General features: G+C 42.6%; 1 protein-coding gene across 1 annotated transcript in view; it reads left to right on the top strand.

Annotated features, from left to right (window-relative positions):
* The window catches only part of LOC112432316 (protein NLRC3-like), a 54,913-nt gene extending 33,928 nt beyond the window's left edge, over positions 1 to 20,985 (top strand). Inside the window, exons 5-9 of the mRNA XM_076879334.1 lie at positions 1,245 to 1,418; positions 1,612 to 1,785; positions 13,223 to 13,396; positions 15,981 to 16,027; positions 16,176 to 20,985. Coding sequence (XP_076735449.1) covers positions 1,245 to 1,418; positions 1,612 to 1,785; positions 13,223 to 13,396; positions 15,981 to 16,027; positions 16,176 to 16,708 — 1,102 coding nt within the window. The 3' untranslated portion in view covers positions 16,709 to 20,985. The remainder of the gene's footprint in view (positions 1 to 1,244; positions 1,419 to 1,611; positions 1,786 to 13,222; positions 13,397 to 15,980; positions 16,028 to 16,175) is intronic.
* Positions 20,986 to 21,094: the final 109 nt, after the last annotated feature.

The following is a 21,094-nucleotide window of genomic DNA, read 5'->3' as shown; positions in this document are numbered from 1 at the left end:
CATGAGTAGTGCACAGGTGTACCTCAGACTGCCCACAACAAAAGGCCACCCTGGAATGTGCAGTTTTGTCTCACAGCAAAATGCCACAGATGCCACAAGCAATGAGGGAGCGTGCAACTGGCATGCTGACAGCAGGAATGTCAACCAGATCTGTCGCCCGTGCATTGAATGTTCATTTCTCAACCATAAGCCGTCTCCACAGGCGTTTCAGAGAATATGGCAGCACATCCAACCGGCCTCACAACCGCAGACCTCGTGTAACCACACCAGCCCAGGACCTCCACATCCAGCAGGTTCACCTCCAAGATCGTCTGAGACCAGCCACCCAGACAGCTGCTGGAACAATTGGTTTGCACAACCAAACAATTTCTGCACAAACTGTCAGAAACCGTCTCAGGGACGCTCAACTGCATGCCCGTCGTCCTCATTGGGGTCTTGACCTGACTCCAGCTCGTCGCCGTAACAGACTTGTGTGGGCAAATGCTCACATTCGATGGCGTCTGGCACGTTGGAGAGGTGTGCGCTTCACGGATGAATCATGGTTCACATTGTTCAGGGCAGATGGCAGCTGAGAATGTCCCAGTTCTTGCATGGCCAGCATACTCACTGGACATGTCACCCATTGAGCATGTTCGGGATGTGCTTGACCGGCGTATACGACAGCGTGTACCAGTTCCCACGAATATCCAACAACCTCGCACAGCCATTGAAGTGGAGTGGACCAACATTCCACAGGCCACAATTGACAATCTGATAGACTCCATGCGACGATGTGTTGCACTGCATGAGGCAAATGGTGGTCACACCAGATACTGACCGGTTCTGGGTCCCCAGACCCCCAATAGCGCAAAAAACTGCACATTCCAGGGTGGCCTTTTGTTGTGGGCAGTCTGAGGTACACCTGTGCACTACTCATGATGTCAGATCAGCATCCTGATGTGGCACACCTGTGAGGTGGGATGGATTATCTCAATATGGCAGATGTGCCCACTACCACACATTTGGACTGATTTGTGACCACTGTTTGGGAGGGATGGTTATATTGTGTATCTGGAATGAATTTTAGGTCTCTACGTCCATCCCATGGGGAATGGGAGCAGCAACAAAGGTGTTGCGTTTATATTTTTGTTGAGTGTATGTTAAAGTGAAGTTTTACTAACCTACTCAGCACAAAACAAACAGGATTAGTTATTACACCTTGATTACACTTTAACAGCAGTCTTTCTTAATGTTTTTATTTTCAGACTCAACATCTGTGAAATCTCAGAGAAAATCTGTGAAGCTCTGTCCTCAGTTCTCATCTCTGGGTCCTCTAGTCTGACAGAGCTTGACCTGACCATCAAAAACCTGCAGGATTCAGGAGTAAAGCTTTTGTCTGCTGGAGTACAAAGTTTAAACTGTAAACTGAATGCTCTGAGGTCAGATCAAATGTCATTTTATTTTTTTTTAAAACGAAATTAAAGATTTTGTCCATGTTCATCCATATGATGTTGTGTCTTAGAATATTAAGGTTTCCTTTAAAAATAAAAAAAGATGCCACATGTAATGTAGTAATATAATAACAAACTTTACATGAGTATTTGTTTTATAGTTTGTCTTTTATTTTTTTAGACTGACTGGTTGTAATCTCTCAGAGACAAGCTGTGAAGCTTTGTCCTCAGTTCTCAGCTCCCAGTCCTCTAGTCTGAGAGACCTGGACCTGAGTAACTCTGACCTGCAGGATTCAGGAGTGAAGCTTCTGTCTGCTGGACTAAAGAGTTCACAGAGTGCAGTGGAAACTCTCAGGTCAGGATTCAAACTTTTCCACATATGATCATTTAAAATGTGAATTATATTATTGATTGACTTATTAATAGAACTTTCAGCTGAACTGTCACTTCATATTATCCTCACAAATGGAATTATCAGGAACCTGCTGGAGCCACACACCCAGTTTAGGGGTCTCTGCCTGAGTGCTGCAATTACCACTGGGACCACTGTTGCCTTCACCCTTCACAACCTCTTGAGCTCAAAACATGTTCCACATTGCTTTGATTACTGCACTTTGATGTATTCAAGTCTTTATTATAATTCACAGCATCCATCCATTCAGGCACCCATTTTTCTAACCACTTATCTACAGCAGCAACAAGAGCTCCGTGATGTTATAAAGTTGGAGTTCGGGTATACCTTGAACAGCCTACCAGTCCATCACAGGGCAGTGTATATTTATACTCATTACTTCACAAATCAAATATTCACGTTAAATGTATAATCTTCCTTTCACTCAATGTTTCATACATTAGCTGTAACGATACATGACCTTTTTTTTCCTACTACATTATAAACATTGAAAATGCATCTATGAGAAACTATTTTCTGCAGTGATGAGCTAGCAACATCACACTAAAGGTGATTCAGCCTCTCTTGCCCTGAAGAAGCATGAGCAGCTTTTCTTTAAGTCCACTCGGTCCCTCCACACTAGCCCAGGACTGGTGAGGCAGACAACCCTGTTGATAACTGCCAATGGGACAAGGGAAGTCTGGGTCTGCTCTTTGTCGCTTTTACCTCTGTGGCTCTTCATGTGGCTGTCCTTCTAACCCAGGGGTGTCAAACTCCAGGCCTTGAGGGCCGGTGTCCTGCAGGTTTTAGATGTGTCCTTGATCCAACACAGCTGATTTAAATGGCCAAATTACCTCTTCCACATGTCTTGAAGTTCTCCAGAGGCCTGGTAATGAACTAATCATTTGATTCAGGTGTGTTGACACAGGTTGGGATCCAAAACCTGCAGGATACTGGCCCTCGAGGCCTGGAGTTTGACACCACTGCTCTAACCCATCTCAATGACAGTGGGATATGTCACTTGCATTGTGACAGTGCTTTTTCTCCATTCCCAGCACCTTCATAGGGTATTGGTCCTGTTAGAGCCTCTGGACATGGTACCAATGGTTACTTCCTCTTTAAAAGCTGGGTTCTTTTATTTATTGCCTTTGACAAACAAGTGGCCACTTTTCATCACTCATCCAAGTGACTTCTTCAGTCTCAGCTGACTGCAGGTTTCCCCAATCTTATAAACAGTACATTTGCATAATGACTGAAACCAGCTCACTGCAGAAACAATGGGCTGGGAGGTCAGTTCCTTAATCTTAATTATGCAAATTCTCATTACCATTGATCAACAACCACTGACCAAAACCCACTGATCAAAGCCCACTGATCAATGGCCATGAGTACCATTCAGAGTTGGGGAATGGCTGCAATCACAGCATTGTAAGATGGTGACAGATGTACCAAAAAGGTGTTTGACTTTACTGAGAAGGCTCGTCTAGCACAGCACAAGAAGACTAAGACCAGGCAACAAAGGAAGTTTGACTTACTTCTTGTACGTCGGAAACCACCGCAAAATACGGAGAGTGTCCTCAGTGGCTAGAAGAAAGAAGGATGTGATACCGAGGATGTGGACAAGTGGGTGAAGAATCTGTCTGACAGACAGTTCACCCAAACAGAGAAAAACATCCTTGCTAAAGGGTTGAATTTTGCTGTCACACCGAGACAAATCCCGCTAGTGGAGCTGATCACAGCCCACAGAAACTGCAAGCCTTCTCAGTAAAGTCAAACACCTTTTTGGTACATCTGTCTGTGAAGGTTCTCAGTCATCCAGGTCATCGTAGTCAAAGGAGCTTGCAAAGAAAAGCGTATGGACTTCTTTAAGTTGCTTGAAGACGTTTCACCTTTCACCTCCTCTCCCTGGCTGATTGGGACCCACACCCAGTTTCACAGCTTGGCTCAGGCAATTAGAGGATCATCAGGGGGTCCTTTTGTCCCTCTGTGGGGGGTCACTCCCACTAGGTTCAAATCTGGGACTCTCCACCATTTGACCTTAGAACTGAAGAAGCTTCTCGGATGAGAGGTGAAACGTCTTCAAGCAATTTAAAGAAGTCCAGACGCTTTTCTTTGCAAGCTCCTTTGACTTTTTGGTACATCCTTCGCCATCTTACAGTGCTGTTAAAGCAGCCATTCCCCAACTCTCTGTGAATGGTACTCATGGTCATTGATCAGTGGGCTTTGGCGTGGAATTACTAAATTTAGATACCCAGTGGTACAAAATACCATTAACTTTGGTCCCAGTGCTGATTGTCTTTTTGTTTGATTCCATATACTTAACTCATCTGTTTAAGCCAAGTGACTCTCATTCACTCTGTCACACGCATGCAGACTTTTTCATGCACAGAGGCACAGGGCTCCCTCATCCCATCTTTTAGAGAGAATGGGTAATTATATAAACAGCTTTCAGCGAGGCAGGGATTAGGTCCCAGAGAAAGTGATGCTGTCTAATGCTGGCATATTTCTATCACATACTGGAAAACAGAGCAGGAAGAACCAGGAAGAACATGGAGCGGGTGTGTGTGTGTGTGTGTGTGTGTGTGTGTGTGTGTGTGTGTGTGTGTGTGTCTGTGTGTGTGTGTGTGTGTGTGTGTGTGTGTGTGTGTGTGTGTGGTATCTAAAAATAAAATAACCAAAAATAGAGAGGACATAGCCTAACATATGAAACAGGAAAAGATCACTGTGTAATCCATTTATTTCAACAAAGTAACTGTATTCTGAATACCACCTTTTTAAACAGTAACTGTTGGGTCTGTGTTTCCACAAGCCCCGCTAATTCTAGAGACTTATTCATCATGAAGAAAATAAGACAGTCGATCAATCGATTATTTGAGCAAGGGAGGCCTCGTCTGTGTCCACCACGAAAATGACCCCCAGATCTGACCTCCTCCTGCTACCTTTTATTGAGACACAATTCACACAAAACACGTCAGAACAAAGCCACGCCCACATGGTCCTAAGACAAGGCATTTGTATGTATATGTGTGAACTTCTGTAAGAATGTGTATGTGTGTGTGTGTGTGTTATGTGAGAATGTGTGTGTGTGTGTGTGTGTGTGTGTGTGTGTGTGTGTGTGTGTGTGTGTGTTATGTGAGAATGTGTGTGTGTGTGTGTGTGTGTGTGTGTGTGTCAGACCTCCTGCTGACCAAAGGGTGGTAAACCCAGGAAGCTTACATCAAAAGAAGCAGATCTTCCAGATAAGATGTATCTGCAATAAAACATTTCACCCCCCCACCAGAACCTCGAGAATCTGGGGGGAAGGACAGTGGAATTTCTTTCATCAGAGTTAAACACTGTACAAATGGTAAACATAAAAATGACAAACATTTAACAATTTAACTCTAACAGTAACTGAATATAGATACTTATATTTTGTATTTTAAATATGTAATGTATGTAATGTATTTCGTTACTCCCCAACACTGTCTGTGTAAAGATTTATGTTTCTAAAGTGAAACAGTGAAAAATAACAGTACTGTTAATAAATTAATATGTTGACGTGTTACGACCCCCTCTGCTAGGCGTCAGGGAGGGAGTAACATACACGAGCCCCCAACACAAAACTGAGTAAAGCAAAAGGTTTTAATTACAAACTTTAAACAGAAAACCGACAGGGCTGTTCAACAGACCACTGGGCAGACAATTATTACATAAAGAAAGAACAGTCACGAGTAAAAGTTAAAGGGTAACTAAGGCAGGCTGGCCGCACACAAAATAAAAGCTAGGGTTTTAACTAAGGCAAGCCAGCTTCACAAAATCCTACCCACAGCCAGCTAGCAGCTCAAAACTCTAATCAGACTAAGTTTAAAGCATGCACCAAGATTCGACAAAGTTCAGCAATATGAACAAGTTCAACAAAAGATCGACGAGGGAGGCACGAAGGGCAAACTGCATGTTTAGTCCTAAGCAGCAGCCACTGAGTGAAGGACCTCCAGCCTTTTGTAGCCACAGGTGGGCACGATCAGCCACTGATTGCCTCTTGGAGCATCACGGGATCCCCGGGCAGCCAATCGTCCGTGTGGTCTGGCACACTTCATTCTGCATAAGAGAGGGTTGGCACGGGTCTCCCAGTAACCAATCACACACGAGTCCTGGAACACATTGATTTACCTAGAGGAAGGCGGGGCCACCTGAGGCCAGAGGCCGTAACAGACGTTGTACAGAAAGGCCAATTTTGGCACACATCTGTCCTGAATTCGTGAAATGACAAATGACCACAGGTCCAAGTGTGTCAAAACAATGATTTTATTAAACACACGTGTGGAGGAAATACACCGTCACAATCCTCAGCATAAATCCCCCCAAAAAGCATACTTAAAATGTTTTTATATGTCATGTTTTTATATCTCATGCATCAAAGCAGATACATAACATGCATAAGTTACAGTAACCACAGCTTTTCTGCTGACAATCTTTGACGCACACTCAAAAAGACATTTTCTCCGTCTCCACGCCAGGTGCTTCCTGTAGATCTTCTTATTCTCACTTATCTCTGGAACATCAGAAGCACATCCTACAAAAAACTGTTGCTTATGCAGGCACAAAATGCAGTTACAAGAAAAATACGTCTTAACTCTAACCTAGAAATGTGTCTATATAATGTCTGTGTACGCAAGCGAGCTGTCACGACCTCACTGCATTCTGTCTCACCTCTTACCTCACCAGATAAAGCTTGTAACCTCCTACCAGACAGAAGGCCAACTCCTTTGTAAGCACATTTTCCCATAGGTGTAATAACATGATTGAAACTGTATGTTTAATAAATGGAATAAATATTTAATCAAATGCCACTGCTCAAAGCTTAATAACAGGATATAAAAATAAACACAATATAGAAATGATATAATCCCCACAATTCAAGTCAAAAACACATCAAACTTTAAGAGTTTTTTCCAAGGATGAGGAAGCAGACTCAGCCCCAAACAGCTGAATATATGGATGGTTCCCACAGCAACCACAGCAGTGTGCTCTCAGTATACTTAGTTGTATAAAGGAGTTCGTGGTGTGTTGCACTGAATAACTAAGCAGCTGAAACAGCCTCATGTATGTTGACACAGGGAAAGAATAGTGTGCTGTTCACAGCAGTCACAGCTCGCTGCCTTCAACAGTCTCTTCCTTCCTTGTTTGGATGTCACTGATATCATCTTCTGCTCTCCCACTGACCACCTGTTGGAGGTAGCATGCTAAGATGGCTAACAGCAGCATCAGTACATGTAGTCCTTAGTGATGGAAACTGGAACCATGAAGTCAGTGATGCTGGAATAAGCCTCTCCACAGTGACACTAATGGTAACTATCATGACTCTTTGATGATATTCTGTAAAACACTGACAGACAAAAGTGTTGGACAAATCTGAACAAGTCTACTTATTATACACGACTGTCCATAATTCTGATGGACACATGTTTTGGAGAAACGCCCTCCCCCTGATGATCCTCTAATCGCCTGAGCCAAGGTGTGAAACTGGGTGTGGGTCCCAATCAGCCAGAGTTTCGGGTGAGTTCATTGTGAAACCTGGCCCCACCTTATCATGCGAATTCCTGAGGTCAGATGGCCCAGGATATGAGTGGGCGTTAAGGCGTCTGGGAAGGGATCTCAAAACTGGATTATAGATGGCAGAGAGTTGGTGTCGTAAGCCCCGCCTCTGTTCAAAGATGGTCGCTCACAGTGGACATAGATGCTTCTTTCACTCCTCTTTCAAACCATCTGTCCTCTCTGTCCAAAATGTGAACATTGGCATCCTCGAAAGAGTGTCCTTTATCCTTAAGATGCAGATGGACTGCTGAGTCTTGTCCTGTGGAGGTGGCTCTTCTGTGTTGTGCCATGCGCTTGTGAAGTGGCTGTTTGGTCTCTCCAATGTAGAGGTCTGAGCATTCCTCGCTGCACTGTACAGCATACACCACATTGTTAAGTCTGTGTTTTGTTTCTATTTTCTCATATTTTACTAAAAAAAAATTAAAATAGTGTTATTTTGGCAAACTTTCTTGGTTTATATCATCATATAGGGACTCCTCAAAACAAGTTAAATATAAAAGATCTCCTTTTATCTACATTTGTCTTCTAGCCATAATTCTGTGTGTATTACAGTCATTTTCTAACACTCGGAAATTTGGAGCCCTGGGTGATTGTCTGATAATATTTACTGTGAATTAAAAAGGGGGCATATTTACATTTAACTAACTCTACAGCTTCAGAGTCTGTAAGAAGGAACAAATAGTAGTATAAAGGCTTCTTGCATGGCTTCTTTATATGTGACATTGTAGCTGATTTAAGGCTGTTCGTGTGGGAACGTTTCTCAGCCTTGACTCATTTCATAAGGAATGATCCAGCAGCTCACATAAGACCATAAAAATGGTTAGTTTCAAATAATGCCAGGCAAAAATCGCATTCACATCAAATAAAATCAACCCTGTTAACAGTTCCTCATGTTTGAGACTGTCCACACTTAAAAATATTGAAGTTTTGAAAAAGAAAAAACATCACTTTGTAAATGTTCTTACTTTACAGAGTCAAATTATCTCTGTGGTCTAATGTTTAAATTGATACTGGTTTAACTTTCTGAGTCTGTGTGCGTGTGTGTGCAGTGTTGCCAACTTAGCGATTTTGTCACTATATTTAGCGAGTTTTCAGACCCCTTAGCAACTTTTTTTCTAAAAAAAGTCGCTAAAAAAAGACGTGAAAGCGCGTATCGCTTTTACTCTCAACAAGCAGCGGGTGCTGTAACGCAGTCAGTTCTTCTTTTACTCTTATGCTGTTTTGTGGATCACAAGGTTTAAAACTACTTAAAAACACACACACAAAGTAACTCCACCAGAGTGCCTATTTCGGGTCACTTTTGCCGGTCCAAGCCCGGGTAAAGGAGCAGGGTTGGAATTGTGACATTAAAAAAAACAATAATTGCTAAAAGAAATTTAATTTGTAAAATAAATAAACTAAATAAACTCAATAAACTCTAAATGCATTTAGGACGTTTTTAACTCACTTTATGTCTTTATGTCTCTTCCACGAGGTTATTTCTCTCTCCAACAACATAGGTTACAATTACATTAGCATGATCAATTATGCAAATTAAGCGATGACATCATTTAGCGACTTCTAGCGACTTTTAGGACAACCAATAGCGATTTTCCTTACTGAGGAGTTGGCAACACTGTGTGTGTGTGTGTGTGTGTGTGTGTGTGTGTGTGTGTGTGTGTGTGTGTGTGTGTGTGTGTGTGTGTGTGTGTGCGTTTAGATGTTTTTGTCTGAGCTCCCATTCAGCAGCATGTTGGAATGACATGTACGAACATGTTTGAGCTGCAGGCAGCTGTGTGTGTCAGGTATCACTTGGGAAATGTGTGTATGTGTGAAGTAATTACAGCCACTGTGCAGCACAGTGTGCTACTGACTGTGTGTGTGTTACCATGACTGAACAGCATCTGCAGACATATGTAAGTCCTTAGATATACGTGCATGTTTGAGTATGTGTGTCTCTTCTTGTATTTAATAGGGATGTGCGGATCGATCCTGAAATATCGATTCCTCCGATACCAATCATTTATGTTCCAGAATCGATTCTCACATTAAAATATTGATAGTTTAGTAATTTAGAGTAAATTTGTAATTTATCATTAACAGGAACACAGTGGAAAGAAACGATAACATTCGGATTGTCTACATTCAAAGGAACTACTTCCTCTTCCGCCTTTCATAGTCATGTGCGAAATACGGCTGTATGAATGTCTCGCAGCCCCTTGGCGCGCGCACTCACAACAATGGCTGAGCATAATTGTGCGGATGTATTTTACCTCCACAAACAGCTGAGACGTGGTTTGGATACATGTGGCAAAAAAAGTGAGGTGTTGTGGCCATACTTGCCAACCTTGAAAAAAAAAAAGAAGAAAAAAAAACAAGAAAAAAAGTTTGTGTTTTGGCGTTTTATCTTTCAGGTGAACCAGTTTTTGTCTGAGCGTGTTGCTGGGTCTGAAATGCACCGGGATGTCATGCTTGGAGAAAACTCTCCTGAGTTTCTCTGATACACCGGCTACATAGGGGATGACAATGTTGTTGCGTCTGTCCTTCTTATCCTCCCTCGCTGGTGTCTGGTCTTCTTTTCTGTGTCTCTTTGCTGACTTTAAAAACGCCCATTTAGGATAGCCGCACGTTTTGAGTGCTTCCTTTACATGTGTGTGTTCCTTCTTTTTTTCCTTCAGGCTTAGAGGGAACATGTTCTGCCCGGTGGTGTAGGGTCCTGATTACTCCAAGTTTGTGTTCCAGAGGGTGATGGGAGTCAAACAGGAGGTACTGGTCCGTGTGTGTGGGCTTCCGGTAAACTTCGATGTTGAGGTTGCCGTTCTCTTCAATGTGCACAGCGCAGTCCAGGAAAGGCAAACAGTCGTCCTTTGTGTCTTCCCTGGTGAACTTGATGTTTTTATCCACAGCGTTAATGTGCGCAGTGAAGGATTCCACTTCTTGTGTCTTGATTTTGACCCAGGTGTCGTCCACATATCTGTACCAGTGGCTGGGTACTCTTCCTTTGAAAGAGCCAAGAGCCTTCCTTTCCACTTCCTCCATGTAAAGGTTGGCTACAATAGGTGACACGGGGGAGCCCATGGCACAGCCATGTTTTTGTCTGTAAAAGCCTTCGTTGTATTTGAAATATGTAGTGGTGAGGCAGAGGTCTAACAGTGTGCAGATCTGATCGGGTGTGAAGTTGATCCTGTCCTCCAAGGAGCTGTCTTCTTGTAGTCGTTTTCTAACAGTCTCCACGGCCTCCGTGGTGGGTATGCAAGTGAAGAGAGAGACTACATCAAAGGACACCATGGTTTCATCTGGATCCAGGGTAAGTTTCTGGACCTTGTGGGTGAAGTCGGTGGAGTTCTTGATGTGGTGTGGGGTGTTCCCCACGAGAGGAGCAAGGATGGTAGCAAGGTGTTTTGCAATGTTATAAGTAGCTGAGTTTATGCTGCTGACTATGGGTCTGAGTGGGACCGCTTCCTTGTGGATTTTAGGAAGTCCGTAGATGCAGGGTATGGCATCCCCTGGGTAAAGGTGATGATATGTAAGGCGGTCAATGATTTTGTCCTTTTCAAAGTCTTGAAGGCAAGCTATAACTTTCTTTTTGTAGCTGCTTGTGGGGTCTCGCTTTAAGGCTTCGTAGGTATTGTTGTCACTGAGGAGAGTAGTGATCTTTGTATGGTAATCTGTAGTGTTTAGGACCACGGTGCATCTTCCCTTATCAGCTGGTGAAACAGTGATGTTGTGGTCTCTTCTCAGGGAAGCGACGGCCTTCTTTTCCTGTATTGTGAGGTTGGACAGAGGGACTTTGGCACTGGAGAGGGTGGCTTAGACTTTCATCCTGATTTGCTCTGCTTCTGTCTGTGATAATTTATTAATCCGTATGGCGGTTTCTGTGGCTGTGATGAGGTCCACTATGGGCAACTGTTGCGGAGAAATGGCAAAATTGAGTCCTTGAGATGCATTATGTTGGTTTTTAGGTTTTCTGGGAGTTTGTGTCATCAGGCTTGTTCTACACACTGTCAATCAAAGCTACAAGCTGGCATGGCGTTAGCTTTGATTTGAATCACTTTTAAAAAGGTAGATTTCCATGAAAAGACTAAATTTGTTTTCTTTCTTTATACAAAGTTCATCCCATTTTCACAGGCTCATTCTGACCAATCAGAAGCCTCCATTTCATGCACATTGTAGCAACTTCCACAGTCGCTAGAGGCCGAGGATGGAGCCTGCCTATTTGCATGACACGCTGTCAACTTTACGCAATAATGCGAGAGGTGGAATTGCTTACTTGTTTATTAAAGTGCTTTGAGAGTTTACAGAGTAATGTGATCGGCTCACGATTCAGACTCTTAAAACATCACAGGCTCTAATGCAACAAGGGGAAACTCGTTGTGCAGCGGTCAACAAAAACTACGGCTACCCAGCCCTCCTCTCTGTCAAAATCAAACCAGTGAATGACAGACTGTCAACGCCCACTTAATTTCACCGCTAGCACCCACGTGACTTCCGTTACACATCACCATAGCAACCAAACAAATGAAAACCCAGTGATCATCAAAATTCAATACATTTAATTATGGGTCCTACACACATCTTTAAGTCGTCCTCTGCTGAACATCTTCTGAACCATTAAGAAACTTTCCTGAACTTTATCTTCTAACACTGGCCTGATGTTTCACTGTCAGTCTGGAGTTTGGCACATAGTGTTTGTATGCAAACTGTAGTGGGTCCTGGGCATGCTGTACCTGTGGTCGGAGGATGTCAAACCTGTTGAAGACATAGTTGAGTTTGTTTGCCTTCTCCACATTCCCCCCCAATGTGCTGTTCTTGGTGTTGTGGCCCGTGATGGTTTTCACATCATTCCATTCCTTATGGAATTCCTTATGTCACGTCACATGACTCATACATTTTGATTAGCACCCAAAGAACTAAAGAAAGGCTAAAAGGACGTTCAGCCAATCAAATCCCTCCTAGGAACAGGAAGTCTAGAGAGGAAATGGAGCAGAGAAGGAGAATCACCAGTTTAAATGTCTGAATTTTAAACTGGTGACCCTCTAAAGAGGCTTTTATTGACTCTTTCTGTTTTCATTACAGGTTTTTTCACCATTTAAACTTTTTAATATCAGATTGAGAAATAACTTTTTAGTTATTTCTACATTTGACACAAATAATGACTTTCTGACTTGACTTTGGACTAATCTAACGACTCAGCCTGGCTAATGTTGGACTTGGTGTGGAAGCAGCTCCCAGTTTGAGTTCAGGAGACAGACACCCTCTCTACTTTGAAGATCAGCTTCAAACTTTCCTTTTTGATAAAGCTTATAGTTCGAGCTGGATCAGGTGACCCTGAACCATCCCCTAGTTATGCTGCTATAGGCTCAGGATGTTGGTGGACTTCCCATGATGCTTCTGCTCTTCTTCTCCACTCCCCTCTTTTCACTCCTGGTGCTTTTATATGTCACTACTGCATCTCCTTAACTTTTGTCTCCTCTCTCCCTAGTTTGTATTTTGTTCTTGTCTCTCTGAGCTCATCTCTTCTCTTTCCCCTCACCCTGCAACCAGTCATGGTAGATGCTTCTCCTGGAGCCTGTTTTCACTGGGAGGATCTTTGTGTCAAAGGGAGTTCTTCCTTCCCACCATCACCAAGTGCTGCTCACAGTGGATTGTCTGATGGTTGGGGCTTTCGCTCTATATTGTAGGCTGTTACCTTATACTGCTAAACAACTTAAGATGACTGCTGGCGTCTGTTGGGAATTGTCACTTATACATACAGTTACATTGAATGGATGTAAATTGATAGATGTTATTGTGACAAAGAGAAAATGATTGTTGACAGATGGATTGTTGTTTTGTGTGTCTGCAGTCTGTCAGGCTGTCTGATCACAGAGGAAGGCTGTACTTCTCTGGCCTCAGCTCTGAGCTCCAACCCCTCCCATCTGAGAGAGCTGGACCTGCGCTACAATCATCCAGGTCACTCAGGGATTAAGCTGCTGTCGGCTGGACTGAAGGATCCAGGCTGGAGACTGGACACTCTCAGGTATGGAGAGAATGTCTAATAGAGGAGGAACAGATGGAAACATTTCCTGTGTCCTTCACTCACTTCCTGTTTGTTTCCTGCGGCCTCCAACCTACTTAGCAGTAGCTGGCAATTCCTATTCACCTAAAATTAGCATTAGCCACTAATGGCATTCTACTAAGCATTAATTCCTCACTAATATAACACTAATTCACATCAAATTAGCTTTAGCTGCAAGCATCAGCCAACTTAGAACTAGCTGCAAACATTGTTAAAAGGGAAGTGAAAAGTTTTAGCATTATCGGGTAATGCTAACTCGCATCAAATTAGCATTAGCTAATAAAAGCAGCCTTCTTAGCATTAGCTGCTCACATTGTTATAATGCAAGGGGAAAGAGTTAGCATTAACGGATGATGCTAAGTCACGTCAAATTAGCATTAGCTAGTAATGGCAGCCTACTTAGCATAAGTCCTCACATCGTTATAATGCAAAGGAAAATAGTTAGCATTATTTGATAATGCTAATTCACATCAAATTAGCAATAGTTATTAACGGTAACACACATCACATTGTTAAAATTGAAGGAAAAATAGTATAAGCATTAGCTACTCATATTTTTAAAATATAAGAAAAACATTGTTAGCATTAGCGGATAAATTAGCATTAGCTAATAACGGCACCCTATTTAGCATTAGCCGCTCACATTGTTAGAAATTAAGACAATATGGTATTAGCATTAGTTGCCAATGCTTATTCACCTAAAATTAGCATAGCCACTAATGGTAGCCTATTTAACATTAACTCTTCACATCGCAGGGGAAAAGTTAAAATTGAATGAAAAATACTGTTCACATTAGCTACTCATATTGTTAAAAAGTACGAAAAAAAATTGTTAGCATAAGCGGATAATGCTAATTCACCTCAAATTAGTATTAGCTAATAACGGCAACCTACTTAGCATTAGCTGGTCACATTGTTATAAAGCAAGAAAATATGGTATTAGGATTAGCTGCCAATTCCTATTCACCTAAAATTAGCGTTAGCCACTAATGGCAGTCTACTTAGCATTAAATCCCGACTAATATAATGCTAATTCACATCAAATTAGCATTAGCTGCAAGCATCAGCCTACCTAGCACTAGCTGCTCACATTGCTATAAAGCAAAGGAAAACAATATGAGTATTAGGTTCTAATGCGTATTTGCCTTAAATCAGATGTAGGTGCTAATGGCGGTCTACTTAGCATTAGCAGCACAGATTGTTGTAATGCTAGGGAAAAGAGTGTTAGCATTAGCCGTGCACATTTTTTAAAGTTAAGGGAAATAGTGTTAGCATTAGCTACTCACATTGTTAAAAAGTAAATGTTAACATTAGTGCATAATGCTAATTCACATCAAATTAGTATTAGTTAATAACGGCAGCCTATTTAGCATTAGCAGATAATGTTGACCCTGGCCCATTGGAAAAGTTCAGAACTAAAGATTTAGGAGTGTTTCTTGATAGCTCTTTCTCATTTGAGAAACAAATAAATTCGGTTATTAAAACCAGATGTAAGGTTTATATTGTTGACTGTCATTTATGCTTAGAAATATTTACTCATATATGCTTAAAGTTTTATAATCGATTGCATAATGATAGAGGTTTGATCCTTAGTAGTCTGTAAAGACTGTGTGTGCCTTCCAGAGTGCTCTGGCATGCACACACCACTTGGGATCATGAGAGAGGTCGTACCCTCTCTTATTGATTTATGGTGTAGGAGGACACCTACTCTGTATCTGCTTAAGTATAAGAGGCCTTTGTTAGGGGGACCGCTGGACTCTTAGCACCAGCTTTGGGGTCACAGGGTCACATCTGGAACACACACACACTATGCACAGACTGGTACTCTTTGTTCATACCTGTGTAAGACGTCATATGTTAATGAACTTGTGCATATTCATGTAAGCTCAATAAAGAGCAGTGTTACGAGGGAGCAGACGAGAGCGACTGAGGTCAAGTGAAGGAACGGCGCTGTCACAGTTCTCTCCCTCATCAATTGTCTGGTTCCAGCGGTGGGTCTGTGCTAGACGACCCATCACCAGCTTTTTCCACTGGTTACCAGTACGTGGTAGAATCCACTTCCAGATCTGGTTGTCTTTAAATCTGTGAATGGATTGGCTCCATCTTATCTCTCTTTAACAAAAGAATCCAAGTGGAGCCCTCAGGTCTGCAGATAAGCAGCTTCTGACCAGAACTCGACGTAAAAACAGAGGTGAGCTTTATCGATGGCTGCAGCCAAACTCTGGAACAGTCGCCCTTCACATCAGGTCGTCACCAACACTGGACATTTTTAAAAGCCGGTTGGAAACACATTTGTACTCTGTAGCTTTCAATCCTGACCAGTCTTTATAGTCATTACTGTGTATGTTTCCTATTTTCTCTCTACTCTGTGCAGCACTTTGGCTCAAGCTGTTTTTAAATGTGCTGATAAATAAATGTAGATTTCTTTGAATAAAACAGTGGAGCCGAGCTTTGAGCTCAGTGTGTAACAGTGTGTGTGTGAGAGCCATGTAATGTCCATGTGTGCATGCTGACTGTGCTGCTCTGACCCCCCTCCTCCTTTCAGGGTGGAGCCTGCTGGAGTCCGATGGTTGAGACCAGGTCTGAGGAAGTGTAAGTGTGTTTTTAATGGGATTCATGAAAACAAAGCAGCACACATTCAACCATCTTCATCATGTCAGGAGTCATCATCAAAGTGTCAATCAATGAACAGATGATGGATCAATAACTGCAGCTGGATTGTGTTTGTTCTCTCCATCAGATTCCTGTCAACTCACAATCGACACAAACACAGTGAACACAAACCTCCAACTGTCTGACAACAACAGGAAGGTGACACGTGTGGAGGAGGTTCAGTCATATCCTGATCATCCAGACAGATTTGATGTTTATCATCAGCTGCTGTGTAGAAATGGTCTGACTGGTCGCTGTTACTGGGAGGTCGAGTGGAGAGGAGACGTTTCTATATCAGTGAGTTACAGAAGCATCAGAAGGAAAGGAGGCAGTGCTGACTGTTGGTTTGGATACAATGATCAGTCCTGGAGTCTGAGCTGCTATAATGATGGTCCTCAGTCTGTCTGGCACAATAAGATACAAACATCCATCTCCTCCTCCTCCTCCTCTGTCTCTAACAGAGCAGCAGTGTATGTGGACTGTCCTGCTGGCACTCTGTCCTTCTACAGAGTCTCCTCTGACACTCTGATCCACCTCCACACCTTCAACACCACATTCACTCAAACTCTTTATCCTGGGTTTAGTTTCTGGTCTCCTGGTTCCTCAGTGTCCCTGTGCTGAGTGGAGTGTAAAGAGTGTCTCCTGTTACAGAAACACTCTGACTGTTGAACAGATAGTTCAGTCTGTACATGTCTGTCTCTTTCACTCACAAACACGTTTTCAGATTCATGGATTCAATCAGTTGATGTTTGAAACTCTTCTAAATGATTCCTTGTAAACTTCTTCAGTCACAAACAAACAGGAAGTGATGTCACATGTGTTCCTGTCCACACAGCAGAATGAGTCTATTGCTGACAGTGATGTACAAACAGAGTGAGCATTTCTGAGGCCCAAAATAAACTGAGTAGTTCACTGAATGAACAATGGACTGTGAGCTCAGTTCCTTCATCATTAGTATGGATTATATATGTATATGTATTATATTAGTATCATATATATCAGGTGCTGCTGCTTTCAGTCATTGTGCAAATGTGCTGTTTGTAAGCTTGTAAAGCTGCAGTCAGCTGAGACTGAAGAAGTCACCTGATCAGTGAGCAAACGTTTCTGAAAACGTCCAGATGAACAGAATCAACCTTTTGGGATCAGCCAGCAATGCAGCATCATTGTTGTTCAGCTTCAGAGGTTTGCAGGAATGAACTGATGACCAGAAACAGCTGCAAAGTCCAAGAAAATACCAGCTGGAGTTCAGCTGCATTTGAAGAAGTCAAAGAAAAGTAAGGATGGCAAAGGGCGACGTTTTCTTCCAAAGAGCTGCAAACATGGTCGACGCCTCATTAGAAGAATCATCTGGACGTTTGTGAGGAACTCTAACCAAGAAAGCAACGTCACACAGATCCAACAGACAGTTTCCATGACTGCAAGTGTTGAGTGGAAAAATGCTACATTGCATTATTGCATCCTCTCACCACAGGAGGCGCTGTTGGCACCACTGATTGCTGATCAGCTGTTCTCTGATGATCTGATTGATACTGTGAATAACGGGACTCACTGAACTCTGTGACACAGTGAAGATTACAGAGTTGAACTTCAACATCTGACTGACGTCACACAGACAGAAGGATGAACCAGTGAGGCACAGAACACAGTTACTGGAGATACTGGATCAGCTCCATGTGAACCTCTGATGGAGAAGCTGCTGAGCCAGAGAAACATCAGGACATGACAGCAGCTGCACTTATCTAACAACATGTAGCAGAGCTGATCTATGTTAGAGGATCTATCACAGCAGCTGAAGCCAAAGTCCAACACTGGATACCAGCTGAGCCTGTGCTGAGTGTAGTGTTACAGGAAAAGGGCAGAAACACTGGTAGCTCCCAGTGATGCTGACTGGGGCACAGAGCTGAATGATGCAGCATCAGGACACTGTTTCAGTCTGACTGACAGAGAAACCTGTAGCTGTATCTACATGTGAGGCAGAGGCCACACAAGCAGCTTTCTATGTTTCACAGTGACTGAGATCTTCAGTGGGGGTGGACATGCTCCTGTACAGACCTCTGAGGAGAACCAAGGTGCAGTCAAAGAGTCCAGTCTGTCCTCACAGATGTGAACATGTGCTTTCATCAGGTCTGCTGTCAGCTAGCAGGCTCACATCAGAATCACTGTTCCTGAAAAACACAGTCTGTGTGACATCATCAGTCAGCTGATGGTCCCAGATCTGAATGGTTTCTGTCTCTACTGAGGAAGTCAGAGAATATCACTGAGGTGTGGATCAGGTCTGAGTGAGCTGTGGAGGGACAGCTTTAAACAGTCCACAGGTCTCACGTCCTGCTCAGTCTGGTAGCAGATACCTCGTATTGTTCCAGATGTGCTGACATCAGCAGCAGCACAGCTGTGTGATACCATGAATCTCAGTTATTGATCCAACACACAGTAAATACAAAGATCAGGATTTCTGAGAGTAATCATTATGAGTCTGAACACATGATCACTGAATGTTAGTCTCCACAATAATAAGCTAACACAAGCAAACACAGCTTTCAGCTCTTATTTTGAAACTGGCTTATTTAGAGAGCTGTGATGTGAGCGTGCCTGGCTCTGAGGCACTTGGGTCAGCCTCTGTTGTTTAGAAGTGTTACAGACTGTGAATGACACAGACCTGTCAGTTTCCATGTTTGTCTGTAACACAGCTCAGGGCTCCATGCTGAACGCATCCATCCAGTGTTATTGATCCAGGACTGATACCAGCATTGGGATCAATACTACAACACACAATCACATGTGTCCACGTGATGTGTTTGACCAGCTTTATTCATTAATGATCAATCAGCTTATTTACTGCATCTGAGTCCAGCTTCATTTAAATGATCCAACCATGAAAATGACATCAGTCCTACAGAAGCACTTCATGCTAACAGGAAGTCATTGATTAAGGTGGAATAACACAGAGACACAACCACTCACAGCTAACCTGACCCCACTAACTGCATGTGTTTGGACTGTGGGAGGAAGCCGGAGTACCGGAGAGGACGCACACAAACACGGGAGAACATGAAGCTCTGAAACAAAGATGGTGGATTTGACCTCAGGACCAGGTGCGTAATTTCCAGGGGGGTTACGGGGGTCATGACCCCCCAATAATCAGATCCAGCCAATAAAATTTCATCGTTCCAGTTTATAAAATTATGAATTATCTTGCATTAATAGCTTTTTGATTTTCTTTAATCGTTTCAATTATTATCAGCAAAATAGTTCCATGTTTAATCATCCAGTAATGTAACCCCGCCTCCTCCACCGCGTACTTGGTATTACCCAACCGGCTTTCTCTACCAAACCTTCACTGTTTGCTGTGTGTTTGTTAGCACAGTTGCTGGTGCCAGAGACTGCCAGTGTCTTCAGTCTGAGGTTTGAAGTTTCCATGTTTTAAAGTTCAAAAATTGAGGAAGGAGAGTACAAACACCCATGGTCCAGAAGATCTTGGTCAAGCAATGATTTTAATGAATACACACGTGTGGGAAGAACAGCTCCGTTCGCAGACGGGAACTGGTCTTCGACTTACTCAAAGCATACACAGATTTTTATACTGTCAGGGCTTAAATTTAATGACGCCCCTTTAACGTCACAGATACATTTTATACATAGATCAGATCAACACCACAATGACTTTTACCACCGTTCGAAAGAACATCATCTTCTATTTTCATGGCTGGCACTTCCTGTCTACCTTTCAGTTCTTGTCTTGTTCCTCTTTCTTGCCGAGACAACAAGGAACGGTTCCTCTTTTACCGAGACAATTTTGCAGTTACAGCCAGACATGACTAAACTCTCCTCTAAATAAATCTAACTAAAAGTGTGTGTGTGTTGACCTCACTGAGCCTCTATGTCACCTCTCGCACTTCTGACCTTTTACGAGACCAGAGGCTCACTGAGACTATATGTATGTCATCTACTAAATAAATCTTCTAATCAAAAACCTCTAATGAAACCTTAATATAAAATGACCTGATATAAGTGTTTTGTAAGCATGTATTGCAATCCCTTCTATGTTCTAGTTTTCCCTCAGCATGGATCACCTGAACAGTCACGTCAGTGAAGCTTAAAACCCTTAATGAACCTGAACATCAACTCAAATAAGCACAGATATGCAATGTGTACAAAATAGTTATAACTGCATCTGAAATACAAAGTTAACATCATCATAAACATCTTAAGGCCATCTTAAAGCTATCTGTTACATTGTTAAAGCAATGATCGTCTTAGCCTGCTGCTCAAAATAACTTTCTGCTTTCACTTCTGCAAACTCTCTGCAACTTCCTGTCAGCCTGCAACTTAGTCTTTCTGAAAGACACACACTGTTCAACCTCTGAATGCAATATCCATGCTGCAGATTATATTTATTATTTAACAATAGCAGTAAAATAATTTCCCTACTCCACACATGTCTGTGTGATGTGTGGTGTGAAGGCTGCTGGTTAAACTGGGACGCACTGAGTGCTCATAGAGATGCTCCATGAGTCCCAGTACAGACTACAAACATGGTGGAAACTTAGCTTTGATATCCACACACTCTGCACGTCTGTGAGGAACTGTGATGAAGATGTGCAGAGATCTGTGTCCAAACAGGAGAAAGACTGTAAAGACTCTGTGCTTCTAACAGCCTCTGTTAACATATGTGAGGCTGTTTGTTGTTGTTGCCATGGAGCTTTGCACTGTTTGGGTCAGCAGGTCATGTGATCAGGTTTGTTCTGCTGGACGATGGTTCAGTGTCAGGTTTGTTTGCATTCATCAATAAATATCTAAATAAATCAAAGACTCCATGTTTGTTCTTTCATCATGTGACCTCTGCTCATCCATCTCTGTGTGTATCAGGATACATTTGGTTCATAATACACAGAAAAATCAGAGTTATTACCTGTAATAAATGTGAAAGATTCCTGCAGTGATAACCAGGCAGGACTGAAACACATCCAAGCTGTCACCACGGTAACAGCACCGTCCATCCACAGGTGA

Source organism: Maylandia zebra, linkage group LG3 (genome assembly GCF_041146795.1).
Source record: "Maylandia zebra isolate NMK-2024a linkage group LG3, Mzebra_GT3a, whole genome shotgun sequence".
NCBI classification, from domain to species: Eukaryota; Metazoa; Chordata; class Actinopteri; order Cichliformes; family Cichlidae; genus Maylandia; species Maylandia zebra.
Note: the sequence above shows the minus strand (reverse complement) of the source record. Positions and strands in the feature narration are given on the sequence as shown.